The sequence below is a fragment of the Phyllobates terribilis genome, unplaced genomic scaffold, assembly GCF_046119375.1.
Source record: "Phyllobates terribilis strain yellow unplaced genomic scaffold, ASM4611937v1 Scaffold_4__5_contigs__length_816908805, whole genome shotgun sequence".
In the NCBI taxonomy this organism is placed as follows: Eukaryota; Metazoa; Chordata; class Amphibia; order Anura; family Dendrobatidae; genus Phyllobates; species Phyllobates terribilis.
The window spans coordinates 118,879,519-118,901,380 of record NW_027362764.1 but is presented as its reverse complement, the minus strand read 5'-3'; the positions used below and the strand labels follow the sequence as shown (position 1 = coordinate 118,901,380).

The window sequence follows — 21,862 nt, the reverse complement described above, 5'->3', positions numbered from 1 at the left end:
GAGGAGATCGTTGGCTTCAGCTGGAATGGGTGTGATGGTAAGTATGGTTTAATTTAGAACAATAAAGAATTGTATCTTTATTTCAATTAAAGGACTTTTTTCTGGGTGTTTGTGTTTTTTTTAAATACTTTACTAGAAATTCATGGCGGTCATGTCTAATATTGGCGTGACCCCATGAATTTCGGGCTTAGGGCCAGCTGATAATGCCAAGCTGGCCTTAACCCCTTTATTACCCAGTGAGCCACCGCACCAGGGCCCTGGATGAGTTGGGTACAGCGCCAGAAGATGGCGCTTCTATGAACGCGCCATTTTCCGGGGCGGCTGCGGACTGCAATTTGCAGCGGGTGGGGCCCAGAAAGCTTGGGCCTCCCTGCGCTGCAGATTCCAGCCCCCAGCTGCCTAGTTGTACCTGGCTGGACACAAAAATAGGGCGAAGCCCCACGTATTTTTTTTTTAAATTATTTCATGAAATTCATGGAATAATTAAGAAAAAAAGGGCTTCCCTATATTGTTGTGTCCGGCCAGGTACAAATAGGCAGCTGGTGGTTGGGGGCAGCCCGTTCCTGCCTGCTGTACCTGACTGGACACAAATATAGGGCGAAGCCCCACATAATTTTTTTTTAATTATTTCATGAATTTCCTGAAATAATTAAAAAAAAATTGACGTGGGGCTTTGCACTATATTTGTGTCCAGCCAGGTACAGCAGGCAGTAACGGGCTGCCCCCAACCACCAGCTGCCTATTTGTACCTGGTTGGACACAACAATATAGGGAAGCCCTTTTTTTCTTAATTATTCCATGAATTTCATGAAATAATTAAAAAAAAAAAAACGTGGAGCTTCTCCCTATTTTTGTGTCCAGCCAGGTACAACTAGGCAACTGGGGGCTGGAATCTGCAGCGCAGGGAGGCCCAAGCTTTCTGCCCCCCCCCCCCCCCCCCCCCCGCTGAAAATTGCAGTCTGCAGCCGCCCCGGAAAATGTCGCGTTCATAGAAGCTGGATGCTGTACCTGGCTGGCATACAAAAATATGGCGAAGCCCACGTCAAAAGTTTTGGGAAAAATTAATTAAAAAATAAATAATAATTTAGGGACTGTATCTTTATTAACTCCTCAAATGCATTTAGTGTTAAAATAAAGGATTTATTTAAAAAAAAAATGGCGTGGGATCCCCCATAATTTTAGTCTCTAGCGGAGGTTAAGCAGACGGCTGGGGCAGATGTTTGAAGCCTGGGAAGGGGGTAAAACCCACGGAGCTTCCCAGGCTACTAATATCAGCCCCCAGCTGAATACCTAGCCTTTACTAGCTATTAAAATGGGGGACCCCCCCCAAAAAAATGACGTGGGGTTCCCCCTATTTTAATAGCTAGCAAAGGCTAGGCAGACAGCTGGGGGCTGATATTAATAGCCCAGGAAGGGTGCCATGAATAATGGCCCCCTCCCATTCTAGAAACACCAGCCGTCAGCCGCCCCAGAAATGGCGCATCCATATTATGCGCCAATTCTGGCACTTAGCCTCGCTCTTCCACGCTGCCCTGGTGCGGTGGCAGGGGGTAATAGTGGTGGGGTTCATGTCAGCGCCAGCTGCCATGAAGCCCAGGTTAGTAATGATGGGCGTCTATAAGACACCCCCATTACTAACCTACAAAGTGTTAAAAAGAAAACACACACTACACCCAGAAAAAAATAATTTATTTGAAATAAAACACAACATTTTATTTAATTCTTAGTTTACTAAAAATAATAGTTACCTGTCCACGTTCCTGCGCTGATCTCCCATGCACAGCTGTCACATCTGGAGATGGTGACAGCTGTGCATGGCTGCTGTAAGCTCACGCTGCCGGGAACACGTCCGCTCCCGGCAGCGGGAGCCCCTGACTGAGGTCACTGGAGTGCATTCAGTCAGCGCTGCTCCGGAGACCTCCTTTACGGCAGTGCTGTACCGTGGGAATTTCTCACGATACAGCAGGGCCGTAAAGGAGCTAACCGGAGCAGCGCTGCCTGAACTCCGGTGAACCCTTACGGCCCCGTCATTCTAGCGGCGGCAGCGGTTCAGAGCGGTCACATTCTATGTGGCTGCTCTGAACTGGAGATCTTCGTGGGACACTCGTGGACTACTACGGAGGGGTAAGGATAAGGTTGTGGTTTATTATTTTATATTTTATTACAGGAGATCGATGGCTTCGGGGAATTAGGTGTCTAGGTGAGTATAGGTGTAGTTTTTTATTTTTTACTTTATTTTAGGTGGCGATCGGCGGGGACAGGTAATGTATGAACTAATTTATTGTAGGTAACCACTGGCCACCAATGACATGTATTTAAAATTTATTGGGGACACAGTAGGGCAATTTAAATAGCAGGATCAGGCTGATGGGAACTACTGCTCCCATCGAGCTGATCCTGCTGGCACGAGTGGACGGGGGACAGACATAGGCCGATGGGAGTAGTAGTGTCACATCGGCCTATGTCTGCCTGCACGCACAGACACCGCGCACACCCACACAAACATCGCACAGACACCCCGCACACACACGCAGACATCGCACACACACCCCGCACACACACCCCGCATACACACGCACAGACACACACACACACCAATCATGACCGGTCTGGGAGGTGAGGCTGACTTGTGCGGCCGTGGGAAAGTTCATGTGAGTTCATGCAATGCAGTCAAGCATGAACTCACGTGAACCCTCTGAGGGCACCGCGGCGACTTCAAATGAACAGCTGATCGGCATCACCTGATACCTCAGCTGTTCATTTGAAATAACCGGCGGGAAAGCGCAGCACAGAACGGGAAAGCCGGCGGTGAAGTCTTTTCACTGCCGGCTTCCCCGCCCGGGTCCTTCGCTCCTTGGTGCTTCGCTCCCCGCCCGGTCCTAATTTACGATCGGGATGGGAGGTGGCGAGGGGAGCGGAGGATCGGGGTGGGAGGCTGCGGGGAAGCAGTATGGGGCTGTGTGATTGTTTAAAAGCCGGCGGCTTTTTACCGCGCGCCGGCTTTTAAACAATCAGGAGAATTCTCCCCCGCTGGGATGGCATTCTGATGACAGGCTGGATCGCGCTGCCATCCAACTTGTCATCCTTCACAGACACTGCAGAGCGCAGGCATTATGGGAACTTCCGATTCCGATATTCGATATTGTAAAAGTATCGGAATTAAGTATCGGAATTCCGATACCGCGAATATCGGCCGATACCCGATATTTCAGTATCGGAATGCTCAACACTAGTAATGATGTAAGATACTAAAGACCTACAGTGAAACATGGTGGTGGCAATGTCAAGTATTGGGGCTGCTTTTCTGCATCTGCCATTGGCCCTCTGCATAGAATTGATGGAAATATGAATGGCACCATGTACAAGGATATACTGGAGAATGTAATGCTGCCACATGGTAAAACCAAAGTAGGCAGGGTGTGCAAATTCCAGCGAGACAATGATCCTAAGCACACATCCAATTTTGTCAAAAATTGGTTACCAAAGAAAAATGTTCACCTGTTGCAATGGCCAAGCCAATCTACTGATTTAAACCCTATAGAGCACATTTTGGATGAGTTAGGGTGACCATAGCAATAAAGATGAATTGTTTACAGATTTGCAAATGAAATGGAGCAAGATCCCTCAAGATCCACATACCCCAGTGGCTTCAATGCCCTGTCAGTGTAGTGCAGTAATTAAAGCAAGAGCTTATGACTCGCCCCCTGGGCCGTGGGGTACTCGGAACCGGGCCTTCTAGTGTACGGTGCTGATGGGGGTAGTAGTGGCAACCCGGTCCCGTGGCTCTGGGTGGTCAGACCAAATGCTGTGGCAGTCTATTAGTATAGTTATGAATGTCCGACTACGCCACCCGTGGATTGCAGTCAGAGTGAACCGCCGCTGCAGGGCAGACTGCTGAGGCTGGTGTTGTGGGTGCAGCAGAGAATAGTATAACTCCCCAAGGGAGGAGTGTAGCCTCAGGGCAGTGAGCGTAGACGGTGGGGGTTGTGGTGCAGGGCGTCCCAGTACCGTTAGTGCTGGCGCGGTAAGAAACACAGAGACAACGTGTTGCAGTCCAGGGTCTTTTACTCACAGTTGTTATCCGAGTCACTTCTGCAGGGAATGACTGCCCAAGCCGTGCTGCGTCCACCAGGTGAGGAGCTCGGTCAACCCCCAGGCAATTCAGGAGTATGGCACAGGACTCCCTTCTTTCCTTTCTCTGGCCGTGCCCCACCAGTGACCAAACTTCTGTCCAGCTGCCGCGGATCTATGCGGGCAAACGTGGGCCCCGTTTCCCGCTATCCTATATGGTGCCTTCCTAGCAGGTTTAGCGGGGTTCGAACCAATAAATGATCACGACCTCCGGTCTTTGGCTGAGGGATAATTTACCTCCACCAACTTGGGAATCCGGTACCCTTATTCTGCCTGACCCTTCACCCGATATCTCGTGGGTTCTTAGGGTCCCTTCTGCCTTCTTGTTTCTGGAGCCTTTCTACTCCTCTTTCTCTCCACCTTTCTTCCTTCCTTCTCCTTCTCCTCTTCTCCCTTAGGCTCCGGCCTCTGTGCTAGGCCTGCCCAGGGAGCAGAGCCCATGCAGCAGCTCTGCTCCCTGCCTTCTCCTCTCACAGAACTCACTCCTAAGATGGCCCCCACCTTTTTATCTGCTTCACTGTGTCTGAGCACAGGTGACCTGCAACCAATGAGCTCCTTCCTATGCTCCAGAAACCGTCCCCTTCTGCTCCTACATCACTGGGTTCTCTCCCCCCTCCCCACTCCAGCCAGGGACATGGTCAGATGTGCCTGCATATATATATAAATGGGAGCACCGTAGAGCTGTCCCCCGGAAATGGGGTGTGTGTATGTGTGCAGCTAACTGAGCCCTGGTCCATACTCCATCCTTACCCAGGAGTGAAAAATCACACCTCTGGTTGAGGTGCAATACCCCTGTAGTGGCCGAACCCTCGGGGTGCTACACTTATGATAGAAAATACTAAGTTACGGCATTGTAAACAATAAATTACTCTCTATGTTGTGATCAATAAATAGTATATGCAAAACTTCTGACAGTCAGTTTTCTTTAATTAATTGACCATATGACGCGCCCCCTGGGCCTTGTGTGAGAGGGGAATACCCGGAGCCGAGTCTCTGTGTAACGCTGGGGGTTGTAGTCTCCGTGGCGGCGACCCGGTCCCGTGGCTCAGGGTGGTCAAACCAGTGGCAGTCTATTTATGTGTTTTTTATGATTAAATGTCCGACTACGCCACCGCTGAGGCTGATGTTGTGTGCGCAGCAGGGGGTAGTATAACTCCCCACGGGAGGAGTATAGCCTCAGGGCAGTGAGTGCAGATGGTGGGGGTGATGGTGCACGGGAGCAGCAGTAATGACTCAGAGTCCAGTGATGCAGTCCAGGGTCTTTACTCACAGTTTTACACTCCAAGCCACTTCTGCAGATTATGGCTGCCCACGTCGTACTGTGCTCATCAGGTGAGGGGCTCGGCCAACTCCCAGGTACCTTTGGAGTGCTTTTCAGGACCCCCGTCATGTGTCCTTTCTCTGGCCTGTCGTACCCCACAAGTGACCACGTTTCTGTCCAGCTTCCTCGGGCCTTGGCGGGCAAACGTATGTTCCGCTTCCCTGGGTCCTATATGGTGCCTTCCTAACGGGTGTAGTGAGGGGCCATAACACCTGCAATGCCATGGCCTCCGGTTACTAGCTGAGGGTAGTTGCTCTCCTCCACTAGATGAGGGATCCGGTTCCCTTTTCTTGGCCTGACCCCCCTACTCTGGTAGCGGCGGGCGTGCGGTGGCAACTGGCCGGTCCGCACCCCTGGAGTCCCTTCAGTCTTCTCCTAGAGCTTCCTCCATTCTTCTCCCTTCCTTCGTTCTCCTCCAGGACCAGGCCTTGAGACTTGGCCTGCCTGCGGAGCAGAGCCCATGCAGAGCCTCTGCTCCCCGCCTCCTTCTCTCTCTTCTTCTTTCTACTACTTTCTACTACTCTAAGATGGTGCCCACCATATATACTCCTCTATACAGTGCACCTGGGATCTACTCTCCGCACCCACACACTACCGGGTTCCCCCTTTCTAGGTGTTCCCTCCCCCCACTCCAGCCAGGGACAGGGACAGTTGTGCTCACTCTTGGGAGCATTGTCGCCCTGTCCCCCGGAAATGTGGTGTAGTGCATGCAGGTGTTAGGGTCCTGAGCCATACTCCATCCTTACCTGGAAGTGAGATATCACACCTCTGGGTGAGATGCAATACCTCTGTAGCGACCGAACCCTCGGGGCGCTACACATACCTATATTCAAATGTATTTTGGTTAAAATTAAGGTCTTGCATGATGACAACTTCATGGACTTTCAATTCATCACCAGGGAAATGGCATCACAACAACCAGACAGAAGTAATCACACTTTAAAAAAAAAATACAAAACTTTTGGTCGCCACTGTACATTTAGACATGTTTTATCATATATTTTATGTATTTTTTACTATTTACTGCTGTTTTATATTCATTGCATTAGTGGAAAATACACCATGGACAATAGGTTTATGCTGGTTGGCTATGTTCATGTGGGGTGAATATGCTGTGGATTTTCTGGGCTGCACAGACTGCACCAATGATCAGTCCGCCCTTGCCCATATTAGTATATTCTCATTAGTTTATTGTGGCATAATATTAGGAATGTTTTGTGTTGCTGATTAGCTCAGAAATGTTACAAATGTAGCAAACTTTCAGCTGTCAGAATTAATAGGTGTATTTAGTTTCTAGCCTCTGGATGTACGCAACAGTGTTCCCATTTATGCCTCAATCAGACGTCCGTCATTCACGTACGTGTTAAATCCATGTTTTTCACTGATAAAAAAATGTACCCATTATAGTTAATGTGCTTTTAACATGTTTATATTTTTTTGAAGACTAAGTGCGGAAGATAAACTGAGACATGTCTGTTATTGATCTGATCAAGTGAATGGATCTGTGAAAAAACGGACAGCCATCTACGTGTCATCTGAGCGCTGTCATTTTTTACTGATTAGAGGCTCATTCAGAAGAGTGTATAATATGTATCTGAGTTGTCGATATTAAAATCGGATAGCACACGGACAGCACACTGACTAATTTCATTAAATAGGGCTGTTCAGATGACAGATGGACCGAGTGTCCATGTGAAAAAATTGCAGAATGCACTATTCTTTTTCAGATTTCTGATAAGACTTGCCCATTCAAATATATGGAAAAACATCAGATCCCTTTTGCATCATTGGTATTGCACCCGATGTTTATGGATAAATTGAAATCAACGTAGGAAACTATATCTAATCTTGTACATTTTAAACTATTGATGTAATATTATTGATACTATACGGATATTAAAAATAGACATATGGATGACACACAGATGGCATACGGATGGAATACAGATGACAATATAGATGAAAATTTGGTTAATGTGTAAATTTTTACCATCAATATTTCATCAGTGATTTTCTTGCATGCAAAAAACAAATAAATTGCAAAGCTTCACCTGCAAATTACAATGTTAAAAATGCACACAAAAGGCATACCAAAATTGATGAAAATCTAATCTAGCATACCAATGAAAAATGGATAATTTTTTTCATGCATGTTAAAAAAACAGACATCTGAATGTGACCTTAGTAGTATCTTGCAAAATAATTATTTTACTGTGTGCTTTATAGTCAGAGAAGCAGAGGTGTGTGAGATTCTGTTAATGTATAGCAGGCTGCAAAAGTTTTTGGCAGGAGTGGAAAAAATGCTGCAAAGTCAAAGTGCTTTCAAATATAGAATTATTCATAACTTATTTCTTATCAACTAACCAAATGCAAAGTGAATGAATGAAAGTTAAATCTAAATCAAAACATAATTTGGTGTGATCTCCCTTTGTCTTCAAAACAGCCTCAATTCTTCTAGGTACTTGCACACATTATTTGAAGGAACTCTGCATGGAGATTGTTCCAAACATCTTGAAGAACTAACCACAGATCTTCTGTGGATCTAAGTTTGTGCAAATCCTTCTGAATCTTCATTTAATTCTCAAAAAACTCGATGATGTTGAAATCACAGCTCTGTAGGGGCCATATCATCACTTCCAGGACTTTTTGTTCTTCTTTATGCTGAAAACAGTTTTTAAAGAAGCCCTCCCATGAAGATTTTTTTTTAATAAATCTTTGTACATGTATAAATAATGTAGTGTGTATATGTTAATATACTTACCTACCACCGCCTTGTCTAGGATCCTGCCTAATTCTGCTCCTCCTCTCAGTGATGTCACTGCACTTCTGACTAATCGGCTCACTCTACCCTCATTCTGACACTCCATAAGGCTTACATTGTAAAAGTAAGTAAATTCCAGGTCACACAGAGCCCAGTGTGATCGAGAGAGTCTGTAGAACGGTGATAGCACTGAGAAGAGAAGCATTATATACACAGATTTATTGAAAAAAAGATTCATGGTAAGACGTCTTTAGTAACATCAGCTGTATGTTTGAGGTCGTTATTTTGCTGCAAAATGAATTTGGAGCCAATCAGATGCCTCAGCACTGAGGACAATGTTGTTCCTAACCAAATCCTCAACTCCATTTGCTGAAATGAGGCTCCAAACTTGCTAAGAACCTCCACCATGCTTAACCGTTGGCTGCAGACGCTTATTATTGCCCTGCTCTCCAGCCATTCAGCACACAAACTGCCTTCTAATATAGCCAAATACTTAAGATTTTGATACATCAGTCAAGGACACCTTCTACCAGTTTTCTGCACCCCAGTTTCCATGTTTTCATACATAGTTGAGTTGTTTGGCCTTATTTCCATGTAGGTATGCCTTCTTTGATGAAAACAATTTCTGACCAGTCTTCTTAGAACAGTAGATGGGTGTAGCTGGGTCCCACTGGTTTCCCCCTGTTTTGAGCTGAGTGCCCAGCTAGACATCTTCCAGTTTACTTCCAGGGAAGTAGGTAAGACATGTCTTTCATCTGCTGCACAGTTTTCTTAGTTGACCACTGTGTCTACGATTCTGAATGTCTCTTAGAGCTTCTTCAAAAGAGCATCAACAGCACAGTCGGCTTTGTAATCTTTGCCTGGTAGAGATCTTGCTGATGCAGTATAACTTCCTTGTGTATTGTTGCGGTTCTCAGTATTACCATGGAGTATGACCTTACATGAAACTGTCTTCCACAACCTCACCTTTGTAGCACATTTTGGCTGTTTCTCACCCATTTTTACGCCAGTTTCGCAACTGTTGAGTTTTAGTTAATGATTGTGTTTCAATCTATATGTGTTCAAAGTGCTGCCCATTGTGTTGGATTGTCAGTGCAACCCTCTTCTCCCACTATTGACACACTGAAAGCAAAACCGCAGAAGAAATGCTAGCACAGGCTTCCAGTATCCGTTGTTTCAGATGCTGCACATCTCATATCTTTACAGCATAGACAATTGCCTTCAGGTGACCCCAAAGATAAAAGTCTAAGGGGGTCAGATCAGGAGACCTTGGTGGCCATGAAATTGCTACATGATGATGTGTTGCCCTCTTTATGCACTGAAGATGGCATGTTCCCTGAGTTTTTCCAACAAGATGGTGCACCACCACATTATGGGTGTCAGGTCCGAGCATTCCTACATGAACAGTTTCCTGGAAAGTGGATTGGTCGTCGTGGGCCAGTTGAATGGCCACCAAGGTCTCTCGATCTGACACCCTTAGACTTTTAGCTTTGGGGTCATCTGAAGGCAATTGTCTATGCTGTGAAGATACGAGATGTGCAGCATCTGAAACAACGGATACTGGAAGCCTGTGCTAGCATTTCTTCTGCGGTGTTGCTATCAGTGTGTCAAGAGTGGGAGAAAAGGGTTGCATTGACAACCCAACATAATGGGCAGCACTTTGAACACATTTTATAAGTGGTCATAAACTTGTAAATAACTCATGAAAGAATAAAGTTACGTTAACACCAAGCACACCATTGTTTTTCTTATGAAATTCTCAATAAGCTTGATGTGTCACATGACCCTCTTCCCATTGAAAAAAATTAAGTTGGGTCCAAAATGGCCAACTTCAAAATGGCCGCCATGGTCACCACCCTTCTGGAAAAGTTTTCCTCCTCCAATATACTAATGCGACACAAACAGGAAGTTGATATCACCAACCATTCACATTTTATTTAGGTGTATCCATATAAATGGCCCACCCTGTAGATTTCTCTTGTGATCATTCACTTTGCATTTTGTTAATTGAAAAAAATAAACTATTAAAACTTCTATTTTTGAGAGAATTTTTACTTTGCAGCATTTTTTTTAATAATACTTGCCTAAATCTTTTGCTCGGTACTGTACGTTCACTTGGTCCACAGTACGTCCACTGTATCCTCTGTGGATTATTTACTGTGCCAAAATCTGCACTAGATTATGCAGATTGTGCTGTGGACATTCTGCAGATTTATCACATATATCACCCTTTGCATTGCAAAAGATAAAATCCAGCTTAAAACATTGAGAGCTCATTGAGACCTCCATACACAGAAAACAGTCCAAGCAGTACCAGTGTATTGGATCAGATTTTCATCAGTATTTGGTCAGTGTCAGTTTATACCATCAGTTCTCCTTGCAGGCAAAAAATCAAACAGTCATTGAAAATCGGACGGCGCATGGATGGCATCTGAGTGATGTCTGATTTTTTTTCACTTACCAATAGGCTTGCATTGATGAGTTTGATTTGTGATTTGGATCATAATTGGTCATGTCGCTGTGATTTGGTGCAGACCACTTGGCTTGCAAAAATACATCGACATGTTAACAGCCCCATATAATAGGTATGAGTTGTATCTGGAAAAAATACTGATAGAAGTCATATGTGAAAATCTGACATCTGCATCAACCTTCAATTGACATGTAGATATGAAATCAATGCCAATTTACACTGCAGACTTTCTTTGCAGCAGATTTCATAAAAATCTCATCCCCAATGCTACTACTATAATATAGTGCAGATCTTCAGTCTATATAACCCGCGTGAAGATATCGTTATTTTACTATGCCTATGCACCTTTAACCTAAATTACCCATCAATGTAAGGAAATTGCAATAGACAAAGTGAAGAGAAAAGAACAATTCAGATATAAACTTACAAAGTTACAATACAAAAACATGCCTGATCCAGGAAACCTCCAACCTCCATCCACTTCAGGTCAGCCGCGGAGCTCTGCCTATGGGCTTATTCCAACTCCCTAGCACGATGTAACAATGTCTGATTTATTCTATACATTCACATAGATTAGCTGGAATAAATCGTAGTATCTGACCACTAAGATCTTTTCTGTTCTTTATTTCCAGATTTTTATATTTGAAAATAACATCTTCTATAAAATGTATGCTGACAGCCGGCCCATTCGCTTGGTCTCCACTGGGAAAGAAGGAGTCATTTTTAACGGACTGAGTGACTGGCTTTATGAAGGTAGGACGAATTGTGTTGAAAAAATAGAGCCGTATGAATGATAGCTGACATTTTACTGTAATAAAACCATACATTAGGGCTCCAAACAACAACATTAAAGTTCTTTGGCCCTTCAGATGCCAATATCACTCCCATATGAAATGTGGCAAAGGGCATTGATAGCATTTTTGTGACAGATCATTGTGTCTTGTTTCTCAAATTGCATCTGCAGTCAGCTTTCAGAAAGGTATGCATCACTTTCTGTGCCTGGAACACAAATAGGCCTTGTATTTTTGATGTATAGGGTGATGTATCAAGTCTAGCAAATGTGCATTTTGCTGTAAAATTGACGTGAAGTGCAGTTTGTCTCCTGGCACCAGTAGCTCAACCTACAGCATTTGCTTGCAGTTTTTCCTTTGTAAACCATGATTTTATACAAGCAGAATTGAAAAGCTTAGTAAAATGGTCTGTATATCACAGATCACACTCCCGTATAGTAGCTATTTACCATTTAAAGACAAAATATGGTCTACGTTTAAATACTATGGAAGAAGAAAGAGAAATGTTAGCAATATTAAGATTTCCAAACACATCAGAGAAAAGTCAGTTGAACCCGTTGTTTTCTGCATGACCAGACGTGTATGGGGCCTTCAGACCCTCCTGATCCTTTCCCACACGTAATATCTGGTCCTCACAAGACTTCTTTCTCTCGTATGTTCTTCATCCAATGGTCTACAAGATTTTTCTCAAGCATCTCCCATCCCCTGGAATTCAGTGCCTCAACACATCCGACTGTCTCCCACACATGGAACCTTCAAACACCACCTGGAAACTCATCTCATCACCTCACTGCCACCTCACAGGAGCTGCTTCAATCCCTCGACCTATTGTATACTTTCACATTACCCTGTATATTGTAGGCCCATGACAGCATGGTCCTCTCACACTCTATACCAGTCTCTCAATGCGTTTACTTTAGTTTAAGTATGTTATATGTATGTAACCTTTCTGAAATGTACAGCACCATGGAACTAATGGTGCCTTAAAGATAAATAATAATAGTAATATAGAAAAAGAGAATAGGTATGTGACACTCACCAATGTTTAACAAATCCAGCAAACTTTATTCCAGTCAATTAAAATGATACATGGTAGCATGTGGACACTGCAATGCATGGGCAACAGCCATTTCGCGCCGAGCAGGAACTTCTTCCTGGTATACATTGGTGAGTGCCACATACCCATTCTTCTTTTCTATATTGAAACTTAATCATACTATGGAACTTTGCTGAGCACCACCATAATTTATGGGGAATAATGTGTTTGGTTTGTGCTGGTATTAACCCTTTCTATTCGGACTATATATAATAGTGTTGGGTAAAAAAGAATCGGGTTGAGTTATTTCAATGGCAAATCATTTTCTTCTCTCTGAAGATACGCCACTGCCAAAGGTGGTATTTTTTGGCTTCTTCTCTCTCTCTCTGCAAAACACACGATCATTCAGCCGAGCCAAGTGTTTATGAGTATTGGGAAGTGAACTGTAGACAGCCATTTAAGGTGCATAATCATCTCTAGAGTATCAAAATCTTGAATGTTTTGCCATGTGTATTGTTTGCATCAGCGATCTCCAACCTGTGGCTCTCCAGATGTTGGGAAGCTAAAATATTTGAAATCCCATGACATTAGGAGGGCTGCTGTGATGAGAAGGATATATTCAATTGTGGCAGATTTGTTACAACCTAAAATTAGTTTCTGCAGAATATATATTGATTTCTGCAAGTCATATTTAGATAAATCTGTCATGTAATTTACCATCACACTGAAGATCTGCATGGTCTATGGTCTGGGCCAATGTAAATCTGAGAACCTATAGACCATCCAAGGTTATCTTGTGAAGAAGTTATTTAAGAAGTAAAACTTGTAGCCACATAAAACAAATATACATTGCTATAACTATAAAATGATTCAGAAAAATATCTTGATGTAGAAAACTATAACTAGACATTTACTCGGCCAAGGATTCAAAATTGGGATGCAAGTCATATTGCGGCCAGGAGTATTATTATTGGTCATGTATACACGCATGACAGCTTATTATAAAAATTCACCTGAAATGGCGCTAGTACATTTTAACACATCACAAGCCATTGAAGGTCGAGGTTAGGTGTCAACATTACAGGTATTTGTATCGTGATATTATGGCGGTGTCATGTTAGAAGACGCTAAATCTTCACTGACTGCTTTTTCACAATACATGCTTTCGTTTTCCAGTTTCATCATTCAATGATGCCATTTTTATATTGAATATTATTTTACATATCCCGAAATAACCCATGTGTGATAAACCCACTGGAAGATCAGTTCTTCAGTGAATGATAAGTAATGTCACAGTGTGACGTTAGAAAAGAGCCAGATGCTCCTTGGCCCCTGGGGTTTTGTTTTACTGATTGTCATTTCCATCCTGTTTTCTTCTTCATAAAACAGCATGACAGGATATTAAACACAACAACATCGTGACTGTAGATATTGGCGGACCGCTTCTAAGGTTACTTAACCTTTCCTGGACCCTTAGCCCAATTTCAATCATAGCTACATGCAGATCTTAAACTGGAGATTTTTAGTTAGTGGAGACTCCTGGGATCACAGTTTATTTAGAATTTTACACCCGTGTGTATGATTACTTTATATTTATGGGTTTTATCTCTATAATGGCATGTATAGTCATGAAAAAAAATCACGCCCCCTCCTCATCACGGCCTCTTCTCAAACACTGAGTTTTATCAGTATCGACATTAAAAAGACTCGGCATTATTCTACAAACACTTTGACCCTGATTTATCATTGATTTTGTGCCTGTTTTTTAATCTAGTTTTGTGTTTTGAGCCTTTTTTAAGTCTATTTTATTTGTGCTCGGCTGTGTTTTTTTATTTTGTTTTGTGCTTTGTGGATGGAGTTTAGCAATTCCAGATGTTTTCACCTGATTCATCAACTGTGACTAATTAAAAAAGTTACAAACTTTGGTGCAATTTCACTCTAGTCCCCCTGGTGTATTTTCAAGTATGCCAAAATTTTGGCACAATCAAAAAAAAATCCAATTTTTGACTTTGCGTCAAATTTATGAATTGCGTAGGCAAATTTTGATGAATTTGGTAGTAAAAACTTCAACTAATACTATAAAAGAAATGAGGAAAGTGACTTAAAAATTCAAATAATAAATTAGGACATATTGCTTATCTTTGCCACAACCATGACGTCTGTCTACAAACTTCCCTATCGCTATTTCTTAGTAAGGGCTCATGCAGACTTCCATGCAAATCGGTCCAAGCACGGACCGCTAATGCACGGACTGAGCACAGGTCTCCCGACCCACGGTCCAATATCGGACGGAAATCCAGGGACGTCTGTATGAGACCTAAGATCTCTCTCCATATCATGAGCTTGTATTGACAAAGAAACATACAGCTATTTCTAGAGATGAAAGAATATGTGAAAAAGATTTTTCAGATGGGTGATTTCATGGTAGGATTCTGTCAGACACAGCGTTTCTTCAAGAATTTTTTAAAATGTTTTTTACTGCCCAAAAAAACAAAAATGCTTTATCTGTAAAGCAACAGCTATATATAAAGTACACTAGAAAAGGAGCCTTTTCCTACTGTTTTTCAGTTGCATGTGTGCTTTTTAGCATTTTTTTGACAATTAAGACTGCAATAATTATATGTTCTTTAGTATTTCCGTCCCAATTGTCATATAAGTGTAAAAAATAGTTCCATAATCAACTTTTTTAAGGATGCCATTTAAAATGATGTTGCATATACTGACATTTTCAAAGGTCACATAGCACTTCATAAATGTCTTATATTAGTAAACTGATAAGACGTTCGTCTAGCTTGGCGCATTAACTCGTCATTTATATCGTAATTTATGCTAAATAAAAAATTTGAAAATGCCCAGTTACAGCAGTATTTGGAAAAACAATACAAGATGCCCAATGTGATGCTATTTGGAAGATAAAAAAAAAACAAATTGGAGTGAATTTATTAAAGGGGTTATCACAGAATCTGGTATTTCCTAAATAACGCAGTCAAGCCATCGGCTGGATTCATACATCTTCTGGCTCCTGCTCAGTGTATAGTGGGCGATCCTTCAAAGCTACCCATGAGACCACTGTAAACTACATTTCCCACAACCCCCTGCTCTTCCGAACTTCTCTGTGATCTTTTAATGGCCCCCGGGGAGAAGCTAACAGAAGGAGACATGGTGCTGTGTATAGTTTCTAATATCATATCAATATATTTAATTCTTGTCTGTCCCTACCTGTTTACGCAAAGGTTTATAATCCTACATCCCCCACCAATGTATTTTGTAAAATATTTAGATATTTTCCCCTATGTGTCCTCTCCTAGCTACAAAACCTGCTTTTGACTCCCATAGCAACCCATCACAGTGCAGCTTTCATTTAGCCAGAGCTGTTTAAAACATGAAAGCTTAGCTCTGATTGGTTGCTTTGGGCAACAAAGACAGTTTCTCTTTTAGACAGTATAGATAAAGGCCTGTTTGTATTTATATTTTATCTACAGGTAGATGGCCTCCATTATAACAAATGTGGACAGAAATATTCATGTTTTTAAGAAGGATAAACATTGATGATTTAGTGGCTGGTACTGCGTGGTTGGTGAGAAGGATAGCTGGTCCTTCTTTGACAGGAGCGGGTGTGTAGTACCCATGTCTATCCTGTGCAATCATGCACATGCCAAATAACTACATTGTAAGATGAGGATACCCACTATAGAGGAAAAGCCGACATCTACTGAGCATGTGCAACCAGTCATGAAGGAACTAAACATAGCCTTTTGCATTTAAAAGTTTTATTTTGGTCTCCTCTGAACAGAGCATGTTCTTCCACATGTCATATAGGGGACACAGCTAGCACGTGCTCTGGTCAGAGGAGGCCAAAGTAGAACTTTTTGGGCTAAATGCAAAGCGCTAAGTGTGGCGGAAAACTAACACTCCACACCACTGTCACAGTTTCATAACTGATTGTGGCCTATGGACGCTGTGAGTGACATCTCAACCACCCTATGGAATCTGGAGTGTGTTGGACTGTTGAGTGACAGCCCAGTCATCCAATCTCATCATGGGGCGTGCTGGACTGTCAGCGTTTTGATTGACAGTCTGCTCCTCAATCTGGTCTAGTCTCCAGGCGTCCCGAGGCGTTTCCCCAGGGACCTCCTGTCCTCAAATGATTTGCTAGGTATTTAGCTGCCCTGCTGTGAGCAGCAGATTGTCAGTTGTGGTTTTGTTATTGTGAGGTGTGTGTTTGTTCTGTGTCTGACTTCTGATATTGTTTATGACTTTGGATCTGTTGTGACAATTCTCATGGATTATCCTTTCTGCTTTTGACGCTCTCTGACTTCAGATATCTGACCCTGACTTGGCCTCTGACTATTCGTTTGTTGTATTCCCTGGTTTTGACTTACCTTTCTGGCATTTGACCCCGGACTGTTTCCTGACCACACCTTTGACTTACCCCTCTGTACTATGAGCCCTTGTGGTATCTGACCTTGGACCTCCTGACTACCCTGTCTCATGGCTTGCCCGTGAGTAGTGACACAGTGTCACAATCACCCTGAAAACACCATTCCCATTGAAAAATATGGTGGTGGCAGCATCATGCTATGGGGAGGCTTTTTTTTTTGCTGGGACACCAGGGGACCTGGTCAGAGCAGATGGGAAGATGGAGGGAGCTAAATAAAGGGCAATACTGAAAGAAAACCTGTTAGAGGCTGCAAAAGACTTGAGACTGAGTGTAGGTTCACCTTAGAGCAGGTCAACAACCCTAAACATACTGCAAGAGCTACAATGGATGTTTTGGATCAAAGAATTTTCATGTGTGTGCATGGCCCAGTCATAGTCCAGACCATTAAGAATCTGTGACAAGGCCTGAAAATTGTTGTAGATGTGCAAAGCTGGTAAAGACATACCCCAAAAGACTTACAGCAGTAACTGCAGCAAAAGGTCGTCCTACAAAGTATTGACTCAGGGAGTCTGAATACAAATGCAGATCACAATTTTCAGATTTATATTTTTAAAATAATTAGAAAACCATGTATCATTTCTTTTACACTTCACAAATACTTGCTACTTATTGTTGGTATATCACATAACATCCCAATAAAAATACATTTAAGTTTGTGGTCAGGGTAACCAACCATCCAGAAATTCCAGGACTGTCCGTAAAAATAAGGCACTTTTTGACCGGTCTATAAAATAAATTTAAGGCATCCCTGATTTTTTTTAAGCTGAAGAAACGTATACAGATTATTATTACTCTAAATATCATCATTTTACAGTTTCCTGTGAATGCAGCTGATCTCTTTATATCAGAATTATGGGCTATGGGCTGTAGACATGGATCACTTATAGTCATAATGATTTGTTATGGTATTCCAATGAGTCCATAAAAAATGCTAAATTTATCTGGCCAGGAATGGGTTAAAAGCTGTTGTGATGTGACATAAATGAGCAGCTTTTCAATTATCAATAGCTTCAAAATTCTTTTATTTGTGTTTCAAATATAACTTACTTAAACCTTTTACTATAAATTTATAATTTTACTTACTAGTATATCAAAATATTTCTTGTAAAAACTAGACTAAAATAAATGTGGAAATAAAGTGTAATGAATATCCGAGTGATATGACAATCCAGTCTGTACCCAGAGGATACACAAGGCTTGCTGAACCAAAGCAAAATAGACAAAATAGAACGTTGTCTTGCTACTGCCACCATGTGGATGAAATTGTGTACTACATGTATTAATGCATTTTATAGTCTCATGCATTGAAATTGTCAGATATTCTACTGGATAGTACTGGATCAAAAATTATTCAGTAGCAGTTTTTTTTATGTATATATTGGTGCCTATAGTGCATTTGCCATTATGGATCCAGATTTCCACTGCTTTTGTTACCAAGGTAAAAGCCTTTTATGCCCAGCTCCCAGTCTTTGATGATAACAGTAAAATAACCCCTTGCTGAAATTACTCATGTCTAAAGATAGATATATATAACATAGCTCATCCATCATACTGACCAGCTTTCATCATGTGGATATTGATGCAGTGGCGTCAAGGTGCAAAGATGTTTACACAGACCATATGTAGGGGTGTATGTATATATATATATATATATATATATATATAAATATATATATATATATATATACAGTACAGACCAAAAGTTTGGACACACCTTCTCATTTAAAGATTTTTCTGTATTTTCATGACTATGAAAATTGTACATTCACACTGAAGGCATCAAAACTATGAATTAACACATGTGGAATCATATACCTAACAAAAAAAGTGTGAAACAACTGAAAATATGTCTTATATTCTAGATTCTTCAAAGTAGCCACCTTTTGCTTTGATGACTGCTTTGCACACTCTTGGCATTCTCTTTATGAGCTTCAAGAGGTAGCCACCGGAAATAGCCTTCCAACAATCTTGAAGGAGTTCCCAGAGATGCTTAGCACTTGTTGGCCCTTTTGCCTTCACTCTGCGGTCCAGCTCACCCCAAACCATCTCGATTGGGTTCAGGTCTGGTGACTGTGGAGGCCAGGTCATCTGGCATAGCACCCCACCACTCTTCTTCTTGTTCAAATAGCCCTTACACAGCCTGGAGGTGTGTTTGAGGTCATTGTCCTGTTGAAAAATAAATGATGGTACAACTAAATGCAAACCGGATGGAATAGCATGTCGCTGCAAGATGCTGTGGTAGCCATGCTGGTTCAGTATGCCTTCAATTTTGAATAAATCCCCAACAGTGTCACCAGCAAAGCACCTCCACACCATCACACCTCCTCCTCCATGCTTCATGGTGGGAACCAGGCATGTAGAGTCCATCCGTTCTCCTTTTCTGCGTCAAACAAAGACACGGTGGTTGGAACCAAAGATCTCAAATTTGGACTCATGAGACCAAAGCACAGATTTCCACTGGTCTAATGTCCATTCCTTGTGTTCTTTAGCCCAAACAAGTCTCTTCTGCTTGCTGTCTGTCCTTAGCAGTGGTTTCCTAGCAGCTATTTTACCATGAAGGCTTGCTGCACAAAGTCTCCTCTTAACAGTTGTTGAAGAGATGTGTCTGCTGCTAGAACTCTGTGTGGCATTGACCTGGTCTCTAATCTGAGCTGCTGTTAACCTGCGATTTCTGAGGCTGGTGACTCTGATAAACTTATCCTCAGAAGCAGAGGTGACTCTTGGTCTTCCTTTCCTGGGGCGGTCTTCATGTGAGCCAGTTTCTTTGTAGCGCTTGATGGTTTTAGCAACTGCCCTTGGGGACACTTTCAAAGTCTTCCCAATTTTTCAAACTGACCTACCTTCATTTCTTAAAGTAATGATGGCCACTCGTTTTTCTTTACTTAGCTGCTTTTTTCTTGCCATAATACAAATTCTAACAGTCTATTCAGTAGAACTATCAGCTGTGTATCCACCTGACTTCTGCACAACACAACTGATTGTCCCAACCCCATTTATAAGGCAAGAAATCCCACTTATTAAACCTGACAGGGCACACCTGTGAAGTGAAAACCATTTCCGGTGACTACCTCTTGAAGCTCATCAAGAGAATGCCAAGAGTGTGCAAAGCAGTCATCAAAGCAAAAGGTGGCTACTTTGAAGAACCTAGAATATAAGACATATTTTCAGTTGTTTCACACTTTTTTGTTAAGTATATAATTCCACATGTGTTAATTCATAGTTTTGATGCCTTCAGTTTGAATGTACAATTTTCATAGTCATGAAAATACAGAAAAATCTTTAAATGAGAAGGTGTGTCCAAACTTTTGGTCTGTACTGTATATATATATATACACAATCACCATGTCAGCAAGAGATTGAGTTTCTACTTCCAATAACAATTTATTTTCCTTTTTGTAAATAAAAGTACAGATGATGAATCAGTGGATATTAATTTCCTGGAGGTCATTTCTGTGTGACGCCTGAATTAACTGCATCAACACAGATGATTCAACTTTTGAATACAATTGAAAACAGACTTTGTGAAAGTAAATGCACCTTGTTACCATTACCGCATAAGGCTTGGATAAAATGGACGCAGAGCCTTTGAAACACGTGAAAAGTAATTTCGATTATAGTGATTGTGTATGAAAGAACTGGTAGAAATCTCCTATTTGTAGTCAAACTCTGGCTTTGTTGAGGGGCACAATGCTGTTTTATAACCATGGCACAGGAAAGGTAATTATTCTGGCAGATCTCTCAGGTACATTTTATAAGACAGTGGGTTAGTACAATAGATGCTTCACCCTGGGACCTATTCAGGATTCTTTAAAAGACTTTCTGCAAACAAACTATACCGTAATCCACTTCTCAGAAATCTCAGGTATAAAATGTGCCCCTTCTAACCAAACAGCAAGGTACCACGATGACCTAAAAATACTGCAGTTGTTCAAAATGGGAGACAGCAACACAATTCCTATTCTTCAAGCTTCTGTCCTTGTGTAACATGGTCATAGAGCAGATGTCATGCCATAGAATGATATTGCCCATGCCCGTCTTATTTAAAGAGGTCCTCCACCTATATTTAATATTGCAAAAATCAGTAAGTGATGGAGCAGTAAATGTAGCAGTTAATGTTTCTTTTAAAGAAATTATCCAGGACTATTTAATTTCTTTACTATCAGCCTAAGAACTTACAGGCTGGTATTTGCTAACTACCTGCCTGTTGTGCCCGGCACTGATCTCTGCTACCGATTCAACGGCTTCCGCTGATGTCACGTTGACAGAGCTGCGTCTTCTCTTCCATTTTACTCTGTTGATGGGGAGTGACAGCCTAACTGCAGGAAGCCAGCTGTCAATCAGCATGACATCGGCAGTCACGCCCCATCCACAGAGCAGCCCGGAAGAAGAAGAGCTGCCCTGTTAACATGGAGCAGCTGAATCGCTGGCAGGAGCAGTCACTGATGGAACAGGCAAGTAGTTGCCTCTGTTAGCAACTATCTGCCTGTTAGTTTTTAGGCCCATAGTAAAAAAACAAAACAGTCATGGACAACCCCTTTAAGCTATTTGCTCTGGAAAGGAAATAGTTGAAACAAATTGTTTAATTGTTAGATGATCATTTTCATACAGTCATGGCCAAAAGTATTGAGAATGAGACAAATAGTAATTTTTCCAAAGTTTACTGCTTCATTTTTTATAATGGCAATTTGCATATACTCCTGAATGTCAAAGAGTGATCAGCTTAACAGCAATTACTGTACTTGCAAAGTCAATATTTGCCCAGAAAATGAACTTTAACCCCCAAAACACATTTCAACATCATTGCAGTCCTGCCTTAAGAGGAGCAGCTAACATCGTTTTAGTGATTGATCCATTAACACAGGTGTGGGTGTTGATGAGGACAGGGCTGGCGATCAATCAGTCATGATT

At 42.1% G+C, this 21,862-nt stretch overlaps 1 protein-coding gene across 4 annotated transcripts in view; it reads left to right on the top strand.

The window, feature by feature from the left end:
• The window catches only part of DPP6 (dipeptidyl peptidase like 6), a 2,068,973-nt gene that overhangs the window by 1,808,604 nt on the left and 238,507 nt on the right, over positions 1–21,862 (top strand). For all 4 annotated transcript variants that reach the window (XM_073677704.1, XM_073677702.1, XM_073677705.1 and 1 more), the window contains one exon: positions 11,319–11,439. In XM_073677704.1, coding sequence (XP_073533805.1) covers positions 11,319–11,439 — 121 coding nt within the window. The remainder of the gene's footprint in view (positions 1–11,318; positions 11,440–21,862) is intronic.